This window comes from Leptosomus discolor, chromosome 1, assembly GCF_034619465.1.
Source record: "Leptosomus discolor isolate bLepDis1 chromosome 1, bLepDis1.hap2, whole genome shotgun sequence".
NCBI classification, from domain to species: Eukaryota; Metazoa; Chordata; class Aves; order Leptosomiformes; family Leptosomidae; genus Leptosomus; species Leptosomus discolor.
This window is the reverse complement of record NC_141391.1, coordinates 58,785,967-58,801,553: the sequence shown is the minus strand read 5'-3', so window position 1 is coordinate 58,801,553 and position 15,587 is coordinate 58,785,967. Positions and strand designations below refer to the sequence as shown.

At 42.4% G+C, this 15,587-nt stretch overlaps 1 protein-coding gene across 9 annotated transcripts in view; it reads right to left on the bottom strand.

Annotated features, from left to right (window-relative positions):
• MBNL2 (muscleblind like splicing regulator 2) overlaps positions 1-15,195 on the bottom strand; it is a 68,996-nt gene extending 53,801 nt beyond the window's left edge. For all 9 annotated transcript variants that reach the window (XM_086482033.1, XM_009949878.2, XM_086482034.1 and 6 more), the window contains exon 1: positions 14,925-15,195. In XM_086482033.1, coding sequence (XP_086338159.1) covers positions 14,925-15,098 — 174 coding nt within the window. In that variant the 5' untranslated portion in view covers positions 15,099-15,195. The remainder of the gene's footprint in view (positions 1-14,924) is intronic.
• Between the last annotated feature and the right edge of the window lie 392 nt (positions 15,196-15,587).

The following is a 15,587-nucleotide window of genomic DNA, read 5'->3' as shown; positions in this document are numbered from 1 at the left end:
CTTCTAAAAGAAAAAGAGAAGATAAGTAAAAAACCCCACCCAACAGAGTTATATCTCTTTCACAAACGGGGAAACAAAGGGACAGAGATGTTAAACAATTTGCTTCAAATAACACAGAACATCATGTCAAAAGCCACCATTTAAATAAACATCTTCTAATATCCAAGGTTGTCTATTTGTCATCCAACACAGGTCTGCTACGATGTGAGTGGTTACTATGACTTGTTGACTGAAGACTTACTATTTCAGCTCAAACAGGTAGATAAAATTATTTTGCAAGCAGAGGTGTGCTTAAATATACATATAAAGATTAATACCTTCTGATTTACCACTCACTAATTTTAAGACAGGTGTAAGAGAAAGCCATGCCCATAGCAGACCTATAACTAAGGAATGATTTACAAATACTGTAAATTTTACACAGATTTTTAAGAGGTCTGTGCTGCATCATCAGACAAACGCAGCCTTATGAAGAAAATACAGAAAACACCACATTTAGGAAACTGTAATTAAATAAAATTTAAGCATGTCCCCTCCACATTCTTTGCGGAAGAGAAAGCATGTTAAAATTACTGTATTTTATTGATAAATTATGGTTATCTATTTAAACTGGGATCTTAACTGCACACAGTATGCACATAAGAAATGCAATGTCAAAAAAAATCAAACTAATCAATTTTAGTAACAATCCTGCAGATTCCATATCAGAAAGTTTCAGCCTTCCCTTCAAATCACTTAAGGTCTTCTTTCATTTTTCTTTGTCTAGCACAGCAAATTTTTATTCCATATGATAATGCTGTTCTCCAAGTCAGTCTGAATTAAACAGGCAAGCCAGAGAATATGCAATACCATCTAAACACCCTCATAACAACGCTGGTATTCCCATACTCTCTGTACCTGCTGCATTTTATCATCATACTAGAAAACAGTGAATTTAGAGAGAAGGTTGCTTCACATTACATGCAACAGCAGCACATAGTTCTGCCTGTAACTCTCCCCTTTCTGTGCTCCTGCTTTGTTCTTACAAATGTGGCTGAAAAAAACAGCACAGCATTTTCCAGACTCTGTTGTCCTCTCTGTGGTCTCCTCCTGGCATCTGCAGCAGCGCAGGGCACCAGTGTCTACTAGTGGGCTCTGCTACCTCACCAGTGTCATCCTCTCTTCCTTGGGCTGCTCTACTTGCATCTCATTTCAAGTGATAAAGCAGCCTGAGATCACAAGCACGCTGTGATCAACAAAACCCGTTAGGTATTTTAGTTAATTAACTTCTGTTGAACTGAACCAAAATCCAATTTGCCATCGTTTCTTTATGGCGTCTACAGAAGCTACACATTTATTAACTTACTGCACTACTTTTCCATTTGATATTTCCACACCTATATCAATAAGTAAACCACTAAATAGGATCTGGTCACATACACAGATAAGTTATACATTAATTGACCTTCATTTGCTACTTAATTAGCCAGTGATAACATTTCTCATTTCACATAAAAACCTCGCTGACTACTTTCACACCCCTGATTCTCATGTGCATCGCTGAGATGCACAGCTGCTTTATAGCAAATCAAAGCACACGAAGATACAATTGACAGATCACAGCAGATCTTTCTGCAACACCTAGGACTGCAAGGCAAATAACTAATTAGAAAGAACAGCCTTATTCAATTACCTAATAATAAACTCCCTTGCTCATTAAACACATTACATACATTGTAACAGCTGGTATGCTGAAACATCTGATAAAAGAAAACCTGCTTATAGTATTGTTGGCACTTTACAGAAAGCTGGCTAAATCTGGGGGGGGGGGGTTTGGTGTTTTTTTAAACAGTAGTATTTGTTTAAAAGATCGTCTATGCATGGAACAGTGGAGGATTCAATTACACTACAAAAAATGTCAAGTTTGGGGGAAGAAAGAGCAAGCAAACATCTCTTAGGCCAGCCTTGAGTAATGCCAAAGACCAGCTTACTCCTGCACCAGGATACAAGAAAAGCCTTGTGGGCTGCTGTCCTGAAAACAGAATGAGACGCTAAGAGTTCAGGACAAAATGGCATATGGTTCTTACATAAAATGTAGTCACCTCTGCTTCTAGGACAGTTTTCTTTTTTTTTTCAAGTGACTGTCTAAAGAAAAAAATGCCTCAAGAATCCTAGCAGCAGAGACAGTAACGGCAAACTTCCTCCTTCCAGATGAGCTCTAACCACATATTCTAGAGAGTTACACCTTCTCTTGCTCTCTCTTACTGCCTTTTATAATTTCTGTGGTGCTTTCTATACAACAGCCAGCTTTAGAAAGGGATGTCACCTTCCCCACCTGTCATCCAGGATCCATTCACTGCCTTGCACACCCATCTAAAGTAAGACCTAAACCTGCATTCCTAATGGAAACTTCCTTCTCTCTGAAGAAAAAGGAGTAAAGGTAAGCACCAATGACTTGGTAAGATAATCTGCTCTTTGAAAAGGTCAAAAAAGGAAAATATCATGAATACTATGCTTAACAAGCAAGCGGAAGCTAAAGGTAAGAGGGAATGATAGCAAGCAGTCCTCTGAAACAGCTCTGCTCAGCACAAAGGCCGCTACTATCATTGAACAGGTAGTGCTGGAAGCACTGGCACAAACGAAGGGAGGGGCTTTACATATTTGATTGCAAATCCCAAAACCCAGCTTCCTTGTGGCTAACTGAGTTTTAAGGATCAGTTCTTGCCTGCACTTTGAGAACCTCTTCTTTCATTTGGGAGGGCTTATAGGTCTCTCCCTCTTTCTCCACCCTACTATTTGGCTGCCTGCTTTTACAAAACTGGTAGGAACTCAAATTGTCCTTGAGACTATGATCTCTCTGTCAAACTTGGCTAAAACTGGCCAGTGGGTTCACAAGTTAGTTGGGGAGGATGGAAAGAGAGGTAGCCTGACTGCATAAACCTCATTTCCTCAAGAATCCAGACTAAAAACAATTATAGCTAGAAGGTTCAATTAAAGAAAGAGAAACGTAGACTTTTTCCTGCACTTCAAACACAAACTGCCTCATGCATACGAATCAGCTAATGCTGTTCTCACTGAGGTAATGAGAATTTTGCAGCAAATTAGTATTTGTATTGATTTAAACTGAGGACTGTTGCAGGCTGGAACTTCAATGGCATAAACGTGTTCAGCACGAAGCACAAAATCACCTTCATACCAACACCACAATTTACAGATGCTCATAGTATTTCACTAGCTATATCCATGCACCTCCGTCTCTGGACATGCAAACCCCATACCTCCATTTTTAATAACACTGACATAGACTGTATGACTAATGCTACGAAGCACATAGGTAAGGCAAAACGTGTTTGGGGAGTAGCCTGCATTTTCACGACATTCATTATTATCCACTACCTTAGGAAAATACCATTAAGATAATATTTGAAAAGCAAATAATTCTTCCCATTTTGTATCAGAAACCAACTACATACATATTTGATGGCACTTGACATATGTTCATATCTGCAAATGAAGTAATGGAGAATTACACTTCAGGGGAACGGAATTTCTTTGTTGTAACTTTCATGTTTTTTTCAAATGCATAGACAATATTCTGGTTCATTTCCAGCTTTAACATCTTCATGAACAAGTGGTTATGGTTGCTATCCAATTCAAATTTGCAAAAGGTTGCCCATCTTTTTATTTTTAAACAGACTGAGTTCACTGTCATAACACCCCTGTGCCTAGAAAGATTTTTCTTTCTTGTCATAGATAGCAAAAGATGAACCTAGTTACATGGGTCACAACTATTTCAAATTAATGAGTTTACGTTAGCTATTAACATTACTAATGGTGAACTAGAAGATACACGCTGAAAATGTTCATCGCCTTCTTGGTCTCTACAAGGGCATTCTTCTGCTACAGAAGACAGTTTCGTCTGGGTTTTGCCTATACTCCAGCCTTCCTCTCCTCCAGGTCATCACTGTGGCAAATGCATTGTCCAGCTTTTTACTCAAAGCAGGTGATGCCAGAGCCTCCAGTTAGTACAAGAGCTAATGCTGCCTCCCAAGAAGGGCTTTGCTCTGTTGCTATAAAGAAGTTAGCAGGACTATTTGGAGCACTCTAGGACATCATGGACCTTTGCATGGTGCCAGCAGATATCACACACTCCTCTGACGTCACTGGAAAGCCATCAAGAGCACTCTAAGGCATCTCAAATAGTATCAGATGCCTCTGTTTGGGCAACTGAATTAAGCACAACGATTCAGGTCCTATCCACAGCAAATAAATATACATTAATTTTAAAGTGATGGCCTAATCTAGAAAGTGATCTTAGAAAAAAACCCAGCATTATACAACTCTTGCCTTTCACATGGTACATGTAGCTTAAAAAGTTAGCTTTTGTTGAGTTTTTTAACGTAGCTGGGGGTGAGGGCTAGGGGTCTATTTGACAACAGCCAGTGGGGCTTGGTCTAGTGTCTGACCTGCTGGAGTTTATTTTTTGGCTCACTGTGAACCTACAGAGAAGGTCCCAGCAGCTCAGTTAGCTTCTGAATAACAGCTAAGCTGTTCTGATGGCTACCGTGTATCTTCACAGGTACCACCAGACTGACACTCAGTAAAGTCCTCTCCTGACAGCACGTAAGATGGTACATGAACCTGTTCAGTCAGAGGTATAGCTTCACCATGGAGCGCTCAAAGCCCAAACTGAATTTCAAATGGAAGTAAATAAATTAGGTTTTTACAAAGTTTAAAAGGTGTTTGGCTTATAGGACATGCAGTTGAGGTGGCAGCAGCACACCTGATGGGCTGCTAGCCCAGGCCATCCACGCAGCTGCTGTGACACTGCACACAGTACACACCCTCTCATTTAAGCCAAACCTGGGAGGAAGCAAGGGCTGAGAACTTCTAAAGCCTCATGAAAAATGGTACATCTCCACTGCAGTGACTGCTCCAGGTCATCTTTCAGTCAGGAGTGTGGCATGACACAGTGCCATGTTGCAGAGTAATGTGTGAGCCTGCAGGGTTACAGCTGCCCACATGGAGCAGGACAGCTGCATTGGCCCCCCGAGCTGTCACATGCACACAAAGGTGTTGCACTGCAGCTGCTACGTCTCTCATGTGTGTTCGTGCAGTTTTCCATTGATTGTCTACTTCTTTCTTTTTACCGCTCAGTAATTTGTCTTTCCAAGCATTGGGGCTATCTAAATTTTGAGGCATTGTGCACAACACCTTGCCCTACAGCTCATTGACAAAGCAGATGAGAAGACAGTTTCTTTCCCCCATCGTTAATTTCATCTTTGTTGTGATCAAGAACCTGCAGAAATCTAATCCTGGGTGGCGCAGCATGCCCACAGCTGCAACAAACACATCGATGTAGAAGAAAACAGATGCTTATGATTTCTTCTTGCATTTTAGTTGTGGGACGGGTACCTCACAGCAGGCTTTCAATGATATGTTCCAACATCTCCAAAACCATGACAGCTTTCCTTTTATTGCAGTGGGTTTCCAATACAATCCACCTCCTCAAAAACAAGGTGCCAGTCTTCGTATGAGGAGATACAAGTTGGGAGAAGGGTATAGTTGTCAAACAGACCTGCAAATAAACTCCCCAATTCTTGTTGTGTTTGGGTTTTTAGATTTAAAATATCTTTCCAGTGCCAGGGATGACCTGGACTAATAGGAACACAGGTCTTGTCTCTGCTAGGCTTTTATATCAAGAAGCTCCCTGCATCTGAGCCCAACCCTGCCTTTTGTATTGATGATGCAGTCGAAATATAACAGCTTGGGAAGAACAGCTGACGCCTGAGCTGAGAAAAAAGCTACATACACGGGGCCAAGGGAAAAAAAAGAGCCTGGAATGAAAGAGGAGCCACCTGCCGGAAAAATAAAGGAGTAGGTGGGGAGACCTGGAGAGAGCAAGCCTGTGGGAACAGTGAGTGACCTGAGTTAATAGGGAGTGTGGGGGAGGAGTGGGCAGCGAGCAATCGCTCTTGTGTTCAAAATCCTAGTGACGGGATGAGTCAAAGACTCTGATTGAATTTTGCCTTCACTACACCCACATATTGGTTATTATAAAGCTTAGGGGAGCATGGGTTGGTGCAGCAACAAAAACTACACAATGAATCAATGGGTATACGAAGCACACCCAAGTGCCTAAAAATCTGAAGAACATCTGACAAACACCATGCCCTTTCACACAAGGTTTCCTGCAGCTCTAACTAGCCTGCCTAGCTGCTCTTCTTCATGTAATAAGACTTAGACTGATAACCGAGTGTCAGCTGCATCTGAAATGAAGGGGTATGGCAGATTACCTGGGAACGCTCTTTGTGAGTCTCTGCTGGAGCTTCTGGAAGCAGCAAGCTCGAGGAGTTAACTCGAGCCAGCAGGACCAGTGCCCAGGACAGCACAATTCAGTGAACAAGAAGATATATTTATATTATATCCTTCAGTGACTGTTCTCTAACCGCTTTTTCTTTCAACCATTTCTGCTCCTAGTACTCATCCTCCTCCCCAGGCCAGGGGCCAGGCAACCTGCTTAGCAAGTTCGACCACACAGAAATCAACAGTGAAAACTGCTGCTAAGCATCCACTCACTCCCATCAGGCAGTCCTAACGGGCCAAGGGAGGCACAAGCCGTTGCAATAGGTCTCCTGCTTGTGAAAGGCACCTGCTCTGAGCACCAAAAGCCTTTGCCACTGAACCATGTGATTGGAAAGAGGGGCTTCCCACACCTTCAGAGGGAAGCAGGGTCTGGATAGATCAGTGATCGGTTGTCCAAGCAGGTTCTCCTTTGAGAATGTAACTTATATCAGGTTAAACGAACGTGCGCAGGTTTAAAATCTGACAGGTCAGGTGGTGACAGGTGATATTAGTGACAGCCAGGACAGCTTTGTGCTCTCAGTGCTGCTACTGAGAGACAAACGAGGAAACAAAACAGGGCCTGAAGGAAACACACGGCTTTTCTAAGCCTATGTAATGAACTTCAACTTCTCTGCTTTTCAGTTTCAGTTTGAGGGCAGAGACAGTGGAAGCAGGTTAGGACTTGCTCCTCCATGTTGACTGGGTGGCTAGTTGCCCATGTGCTGCAGGGGCCAGCCCTTGGCTCAGCTCTGGCAGCCTGCCAGGGGCTCCTGCAGGTTAAACAGGCAGCAGGGCTGTGCCTCCGGACTTTGCTCCAAAACAGACGAGAAATGTCTTTCTCAAAAGAGGGACAAATCCTAGTAAGCAGCACAGCACCCTCTGCAGTGAGCAAACATCCACAGCTTTTTTATTATTATTATTATTATTAATTTTTAAAAAAGAAAAACACTGTGTAACACAACAGTAAAAGGCCTACTTCAGTTTTGTTTGACTCCCTCTAACCAATTTAAGCCAAGCTCATGGATTTTTAAGGGTGTTCACCCAGCAATTCAGCTAGTTGGTTTTTAACCCTACCTTTAGTTAAGCCAGAAGAGCTGGCATGGAGACAGCTATGTGAAAAGACAGGAAGGAGGCAAACAGGAAAAAGGAAGCAATAAAGGAACTTGTGCATGCTGGGAGGACTACAGGAGAACACTTGAAAAATAAAAATAAGATGTTTTGGCAGAGAACGAACAAGAACAGGCGACTGACAATGCAGGGAATACTAAGAGTCCCTAAACTCAGAGATAAGGGGGAGGTCTTCAGAAAAGAGTCCCCTTTCTTAAACCCCTGTGTATCCAAATTTATGCTACATGTTGCTCCCTAAATTCATAGTTTCATCTTACATTTAATGCAGTTCTTCCCTTTCCTTTAGATCACCTTAAATAAATTGCATGGCTTGATGATCACTTAAATAGAGATAAAAAAGGGGAGTTAGCTGTCACAGGACATAGGACTAGATGTAACCATCTCTTTTTAGCAGCAGCTCACAGTTGCATGGATTTGGTATAAGGTGAAACATAATCTCAGGAAATAGGATGGCATAAATTAATGCAGCCTCTGACGCCTTGCACTTTATTCTGAGCCCAAAAGTTCCCATAGCCTAAAAAAGGAGGGCCTTCAGGAACCATGCCTATCCTGGGAACACTATTTTCAGAAAGCAGATTTAAAACAATGAATCTTCTCTTATGGGACTTCCTTTGAACTCACTGGGGAGCAACATGCCCCTTCCAGAGAGAAGTCAGTGGAAAAAACCCACCCAGATTCATCCTTAGGACAATTCACAGGAGATCCTCTTCTACTTTTTCAATACAAGAACTGGGGGTATCCATGAGACAAGGAGGTTTGAAATGATCAACAGAAGTTGATTTCCACGCTGTACATGATGAAGTTGTGGAAGTCCTCACTGTGGCATGCTGTGGGTGCTGAAGGTGTGCATGGTTCAAAAAGCAAGGAGACAGATCCAGGGGAAAAAGATGATCACTGAGAGCTGTTAAGTACAACCATATCATACCTGTCTCTTTATGTCCCTGAGTAGTACACCACTAGGAGAGCACTCCAGGAAGCCATTGCATGTTTGCACATCAACTCCTAAATTTCCACTACTGGCCATTCCTGTGTCACTGGGCTAAATGGGGCTTTGGTCTGACCCAGGGTGTCCACTGCTATTTTGAATAGAGAAGGCGCTACAGAGTTAATTCTCAGTTATCTAAAAAGTGGCCTTTGTTGACACTTTCTCTTCAGGCCCACACTTTGCAGCAACTCGGACACACGGAAGCTTCTGCCAGCCACTGTTCTCTGCCTACCTGTAGTTTACTGGACTTTTTACAAGAAAAAAAAAAAACAACAAGAGGTGGATGAAAAAGAAAGGATGCAACCAAACTTGTTGCTCTGCAGGAGGAGTGAGATCTGCATTCTGCATCCCCCACCTGGAATGTTTCAGCCTGCAACTTCCATGTCCCCAGAGCCTACAACTACTGAAAAGGGCAGCCTACTCTCCCTCACCCTGCTGAAATTGGGGCACTGTGCAGCAAAGCAGGCAAAATTCATGGGCCCAGAAGGAATAAGCCACTCTGTCACCCAGGAGAAATGAGTTTGCCCGTTTCAGTCATTCTTCCCCACCAGCTGTAGGCACAGCCCTTGAACTCACCTTGTCTTTGAACAGCGTCACACCACATAACCAGGCAATGGGCAGAAATCCAGCCAGCTAGGACACTATAAACGCCCACTAAAATGCTTTCTAGTATAGGCAAATCTAGCCAATCCCCTTCTGCATATGGTGCTCATCTACAGTTTGTCCAGACTTCCTCACCTGCCAAGTGAGAGCAGGTATCACCTACTTCAATGTGTTTGATGATGCTGAGTTCTAAACATTTGTAGAACATTTAGAGACCCACGAAAGAATCACAGGAAGGCAAATGACTACCTACTGCATCCCAACTCTGAGCTCACTCTCTTACAAACAGCCTGCTCACTTTACAAAGACTTTTTTTTTCCTTTTCTAAATAAAGCCGAGGCCATCTTAAACAGATTTTTTTTTCAGTTCCAGAGATTTCAAAGTGGATGTCCCTAAATTTTTTTTTTTTTTTTCTGGAACCCTTCTAATTTGGTAAACAGGTCTCTGTGTACAGCTTTCAATTACCTTTTATTCCACAGTGCCAAATGAGACCAGATAGGCATATTCTTAAGAGGCCTTCATGAAAATGCAAATGAACAGTTCACACTAGTCTGCTGGCTCAATAAATAGAACAGTTCAAAGTGTTTAGACATAGTAAATAGATTTTAAAAATACAGAAAAAGCCATCTGTAGCCCTAAAGCTTTCGTTTTCTATTTACCACCATAAAACTTGCAAAGACAGTATCTTCAAGATACCTCCTCTGTTATCTGTGTTATCTTACACAACATATCCTTCTAGTAGCTGACCTGCAGAAAGGGTATAAATCTGAGTTGAGAAATAACACCAGAATTTAAACCCCAAACTTGCCTGAAAACATGAGAGTCAACCCCCAGCAAAATGCACATGATCGTATTTCCTTATCTGCCAAGCTCTCCCTCTCCTAGACATCACCAAATATTTTAATGTTTGGGTTTTTTTTTAATTCCAGCTCAAATACAGCAGTGTTGTATGTTCTTGTTTACAGACATTATATATTAGCATTCCATTGAAAGAATTTTGTTCTTTACTACTAACAGGACAAGAAAGCCTTGAAAACAGGTTTGCTTATAGTGTCCAACTTGGAGGGACCTAAATGTGATATATTAAGTGTTAGATATCCAGGTTCTTCACTTTTAAACTAAGCTACTTGAACCCAGTAAGAAATACAAAAATACAAACAGAGTGGTTCCTGAAATTCAAACTTTCCAGTTAGACAGGCCTCTTCACAGACCCTTCCCACTGACCAAACACTGCAGCATCCAAAGGGGTGCCTGTAAGGACTCCAAAAGGGCTTTGAGATGGTTTAAGGCAGCAGACACAGTTCCAGCTCTGGCAGTGCTTCCTCAGCACTCTCCATCTTTCTGCTCACCAGCAGGGCTCTGGCCCTCACTGTGGAAGTACCCCTTCGTTCACCTCAGGCACAGTCAACTCAATTAGCTCGGAGACTCTGACCCTCACGTTAAGCTCACCAAGGCCACTTGCCCAGTACAGTTTTGAGTGTGCCCACACAGCCACACTGGCTGGCTGAGACACAGGCAGCTTCTGCTGGAGGGAGCCCCATTTCTGGAGGCAAGTGTTATGACCAGGTAATAGGCACACATCTGGTCGACTGCTACATCTGTCATCCATCCGGTGCACGGGAATGACCTACCTACACTCTCCTAACACCCCAAGAACATCCTGCTCAGAACAGACCAGGCTCTGTCCTTCACCAAGGAGCGAGAAACAAATGCTGAGCTGCATCTCAGAAGCCCATGCGACAGAACCTGGCTTGAAATCAGCAAGTTTCTGGCCTGCATTTGAACCAGGCTCATTAGTCTTTAGCTATTTCTGTCTAGCCTGGAGCATCGCACAGATGAAGGATATTCAGAGCCCAGACAGTCTTCAACAGTGAGCATTTTGGAGCCTCAAAACTGTAATCAGTCCAATGGGTTGCTGTTGCAACTTTTGCTGGGTTTAAAGTCAAGTATCACAAGGACAGGTATTCAAAGCCAAAAATCTCTTTCAAGTTAAAAGCTAACAGGGTCTTTTAAATTCTGTTGACCTTTTACTTGGAACCAACAGACCTACAAATATATTTCTTTAATACAGGAAAATTTGGATTCTGATGCAATCATATTACTCCAGAAGCCCGGCCTAAGGTGACAGCACTATGACTGGCAGAAGTGACACAGTGTTCCGCCGGTGCCACACAGCCCCTCTCCCTTCTGTCAGCAGCAACGACAACAGCAACTGAGGTTTAACCACAATCAATTTCCCAACCTGGTGCACCACACAATCACAGACAGTGGTGGGAGCACAAAGGACGTGGCACAGCGTGGAGGCAGGTGTCCTTCAGTTTTGTTTTTTCCTTCAGTCCCAGCACCAGCTTTTACTAGCTTAGAACAACCCTGAGGCTACAAGCAAGTCAGTGTGAACATGCTTCTGGTCACACAATCGCAAGATGATTGTAGTTGGAAGGGTCCTCTGGACACCATCTGGTCCAACCCTTCTGCTCAAGCAGGGCCACCTAGAGATGGTTGCCCAAGGACTATATCCAGACGGCTTCTGGAAAATTCAAGGGTGGAGAATTCACAACCTCCCTGAGCAACCAGTGCCAGTGCTCGGTCACCCTCACAGTGAAAAAGTCTGTCCTGATGTTCAGAGAGAACTTCTTGTGTTTCAGTTTGTGCCCATTGCCTCTAGTCCTGCCACTGGGCACCACTGAGCAGAGCCTTGCTGTGTCCTCTTTGCACTCTCCCTTTAGGTATTTATGTACATTGATGAGCTCCCTCGAGCCTTCTCTTCTCCAGGCTGAACAGTCCCAGCTCTCTCAGCCTCTCCTTGTAGGAGACATGTTCCAGTCCCATCATCACCTTTGTGGCCCTTTGCTGACTCTCCCCCGTAACTCCGTACTGGTGCTTTGGCAGCCTGATCGAGCTGGCAGATACTGATACTATGCTGTCTCATTTACCCTGGAAATCTGGAAAGAAAGCAGCATGCAGGAGAGCCTACATCTCTTCCCAAAACAGGGGCTCTTTTCATCGATCAGTGTGTAAAGGACAGCCTGTCTCAGTGCTGTATCTTCTGTTTGACTGACTTCTTAGGGAGCAGATATAACTACCAGACACCACCTAGATGTAACACATACCTTGATCTGAGACTAAAAAAAATTCTCTGCCTTCTCTGTGTAGGAAGTTGTTTATTCAAAGAGATCCAACATACCCACTATAATTTATTTTTATAACGGGTACAGCAAACCAAGACAGTTAAAACACTAAGTCTCCAAAGCTCTGAATATTATGTAAATAAACTCTAAATAATTGCCTGCATTAAAGTGTGGTTCAGTGTTCAGCAAGAAAAACAGCTCTTGTTTTTCTTTAATTAAATTCTGATTTTATCTATAATTCTAGACTGTTCTGTTTGTTTATTTACGTGAAAAGTTATCCTGCTGGTTGAGCGCCAAGGCCTTATTCTGAAACTGTATGATTAACACTAGTATTTCCAAAAGCTACACATCAAGTAGATTTGTGTGACTAATGACATAAGTCCCTCAACTGGCAGCATAAGCAAACTGAGCTAACCAGGCACATTCTTGCTGTACATACGGTGATTTACAAACACTCTACTTAACGGAGATAATGGCTGCGAGGATACCAGTTGATACAGCCAAGAGCCACGCACTCGCAGTGATCCCCAACAGCTTTTTATGCACCGCAGGGTCAGGCAGCACACCTAAACGCACAGCTCTGACTCACGCTCAGTGGCAAGGAGCTGCAATTCAAGATGTTGTCATCCTGTTATCAGATCTCCCTCTGCCTGCAGCAGGGTTGGCAGGAAGAAATCTGTACCTCCACCTCTGCTGCTTCAGGCCACAATCTGGCTTCTTGGTATAGTCCCATCTTTACCAGCAATTTAACTCAATAGTCTCAACTAGAAAACACAAGACAGGATGCCCAAGTGTATGCTCCCTTCTGCCAGCTGAGGGTGATGACGGGCAGTGGGACGGAGCAGCACCGCTTCACTCACCAGAGCCAGGCTGGACCAAGCTAGCCCCTCTGAGCAGATGCCCTCCCACGCTAGGAAAAACACGCCTGCTTGTTTTGACCACATTTTTTACATGGTTTTGGACATCTCTTCACTGAGCAATGATGCTGGTTGTCAGTAAGTTATCCACAGCGATCCCTCAGGATTTCTCTTCACAGTATTATTAGCTTAGGCTGTGACTCCAGTTTCCATTCCATGTGCAGGCAATAACCATCCCTGCACAAAAGTCTCCAGCTGAAATAGCTGGCACCTCCAACTGCGAGCACCCTACACTGCTAGGGAGGGCAATGCTGTCCTTGGACAGCAACGACAGGCACATTGCCACTTCGCTTCAGACAGGATGATGCAATGGCAGCACCTCTTGCACTACAAAGCCACCACCCTGCCAGCCCAGGGGTGACAGAGACCTGCTGCCCGCCTCCAGTCTCCCAGCTGCAGCTCCAAGTCTTTACAATAGTTAAAAATTTTATTTAAAAACAAAACAAAACAAAAATCTTCTACTGACTTGCTTATTTTTCATAAAAGCTGATTATTGGCCAGTTGCTGCAGAAACTAGCCTGCCAGTTTTTTTTAAAAAAAAATTCTCCCATTGGCAGGCAACCAATATACAAGAACATCTACAAAGAAGCTGTTACAGTTTATCGTGCAGTAATCCATGGATTAAGGTCATTAATAGCACTCGATGACATATTGCCATGACTCCAAAGGTGCTGTTCTGGCTTGCAGGACATATAGAATGTAACCCCCTCACAAACATTTCCCCTGAATTACTTTCTTCTCCATCTTCAAAAGAGAAGAAACAAGAAAACCCAGGAAAAAGATGACTAGCACAGTTATCTTGCACTGCACCAAAAAAAGTTATAATGAAAATAAATTAACATTTTCAAATAACACTGAATTTTCTTCTCATTCACACCCGTGTTTTCACAGTAAGAGAGTTCTTGGTGAGTAACTAAAAATTTTATCTACAGAGCTAAATTTAAAAAGCAAGCCAAGACATTCTCCCATGTCCAAAAGACAAAGCCAACAACTAAAACTTTCAAAATAAAAACTGAAATGCTCAATTTTGTCCTTCAATTATTTATATGAAATAAGCTTTTTCCTTCTGTTGACATTAGAACAGAAATGCATCACCACAGAAAACACTGTGTACTCCCCAAATCCCATGGGGTCATTAATCTTCTTTTATGCAGCACATGAAGTATTTTCACAGAACTTTTAAAATAGTTTTCTAAAGTATGCCTGATGTCATTAGGAAGTCAGAAGAAGTTGATGGCCTAACAACATAATTGCTAAATATCCTTCAAAGGAGAGAATCACTTCACTCTAAAGTTCTAAACTTATGCTGCTATCTGTACTATCCATATATGTAATTATCAATGCTATTAATTTATCTGAGAGTCCCCAATACCAAGGGTAAACAACCTGTTGTGTCAAAATTAAGTATTGGATAGAGTTTTCTGACTTCTGTTGATTTCAACAAAAGAATCTGCACTCTTTCCGTATGATTTGTTTCATTAGGACTCTGGTAATGCCCTAGTACTGTGTACCATGTATTTTCATTTGCCATGAAACAATGATAATTCATAAAATGTACTTGGGTGAATACAATTTCCCCACCAGCTGTAAGCAATCCTGTATCCCACAGTCACATGCAATTTTTGTAAACAACATATTGACACTGGAACAGAAAATACTTAGAAAGAAATCTTTTAAAAGCTTCAATAAATCAAAGTTATGACACTTGTATTAATATCCATCTTACCAAGAACAAATCACTTTCCGATTAATCTGGTTTAGTTGTAACTCATTTCACATTTTACGTTCAGTACAATGTAGCAACATTTTCACTACACAGGCAATTTTTTCTTTTCTTACCTTTAAGGAATCAAAGCAGGCAATAACTCTTCCATTTTCAACCTGGCAACTTTTAGGGGGGTGTGCAAATTTGCATTCTTCATCAGAGCGTGAACAAGTTCCCCTCTGAAACTGCCTGCACACTTCTAATGTTAGCCATTTTGTATCTCTTACGGGAGCAACATTCAAAGCCATGATGAAAAGCTGATTTTGAATATGTAAATTGTTGTCAAGTGAATTATGCCAAAGAAACTTCCAAAACTAATAACAAAAGGAAGCGAGAGAAAAAGGAAAAAAAAAAAAAACACAAAAAACCCACACACCAAAAAAAAGCCCCCAAAACCCCCCCCCCCAAAAAAACCACCCAACAGCCAGAAAAAAATAATTTCAATTCCAATTGAAAAGAAAGTTAAAAAAAAAAATGGGGGACGATTAATGATGTCCAACACACACAAAGCAGAACGAACAGAGAAAGTTTATCAGCAAGCAGTCACTCGTCAATCATTAAGTCCCACTTGTAGACTTTTGGCTGGGATAAACCATGCTCAGTCGCATTTCTGTCTGTAAAACACGTAGGCTTGTTGATTGTATGACGGATGCACTGGTTTTAAGCCGAGGTCCTTCAATGCAATGGCACTCCTTGATAGAATAGTACTCTGACGGTTGCTTGCTGGTATTGATTAC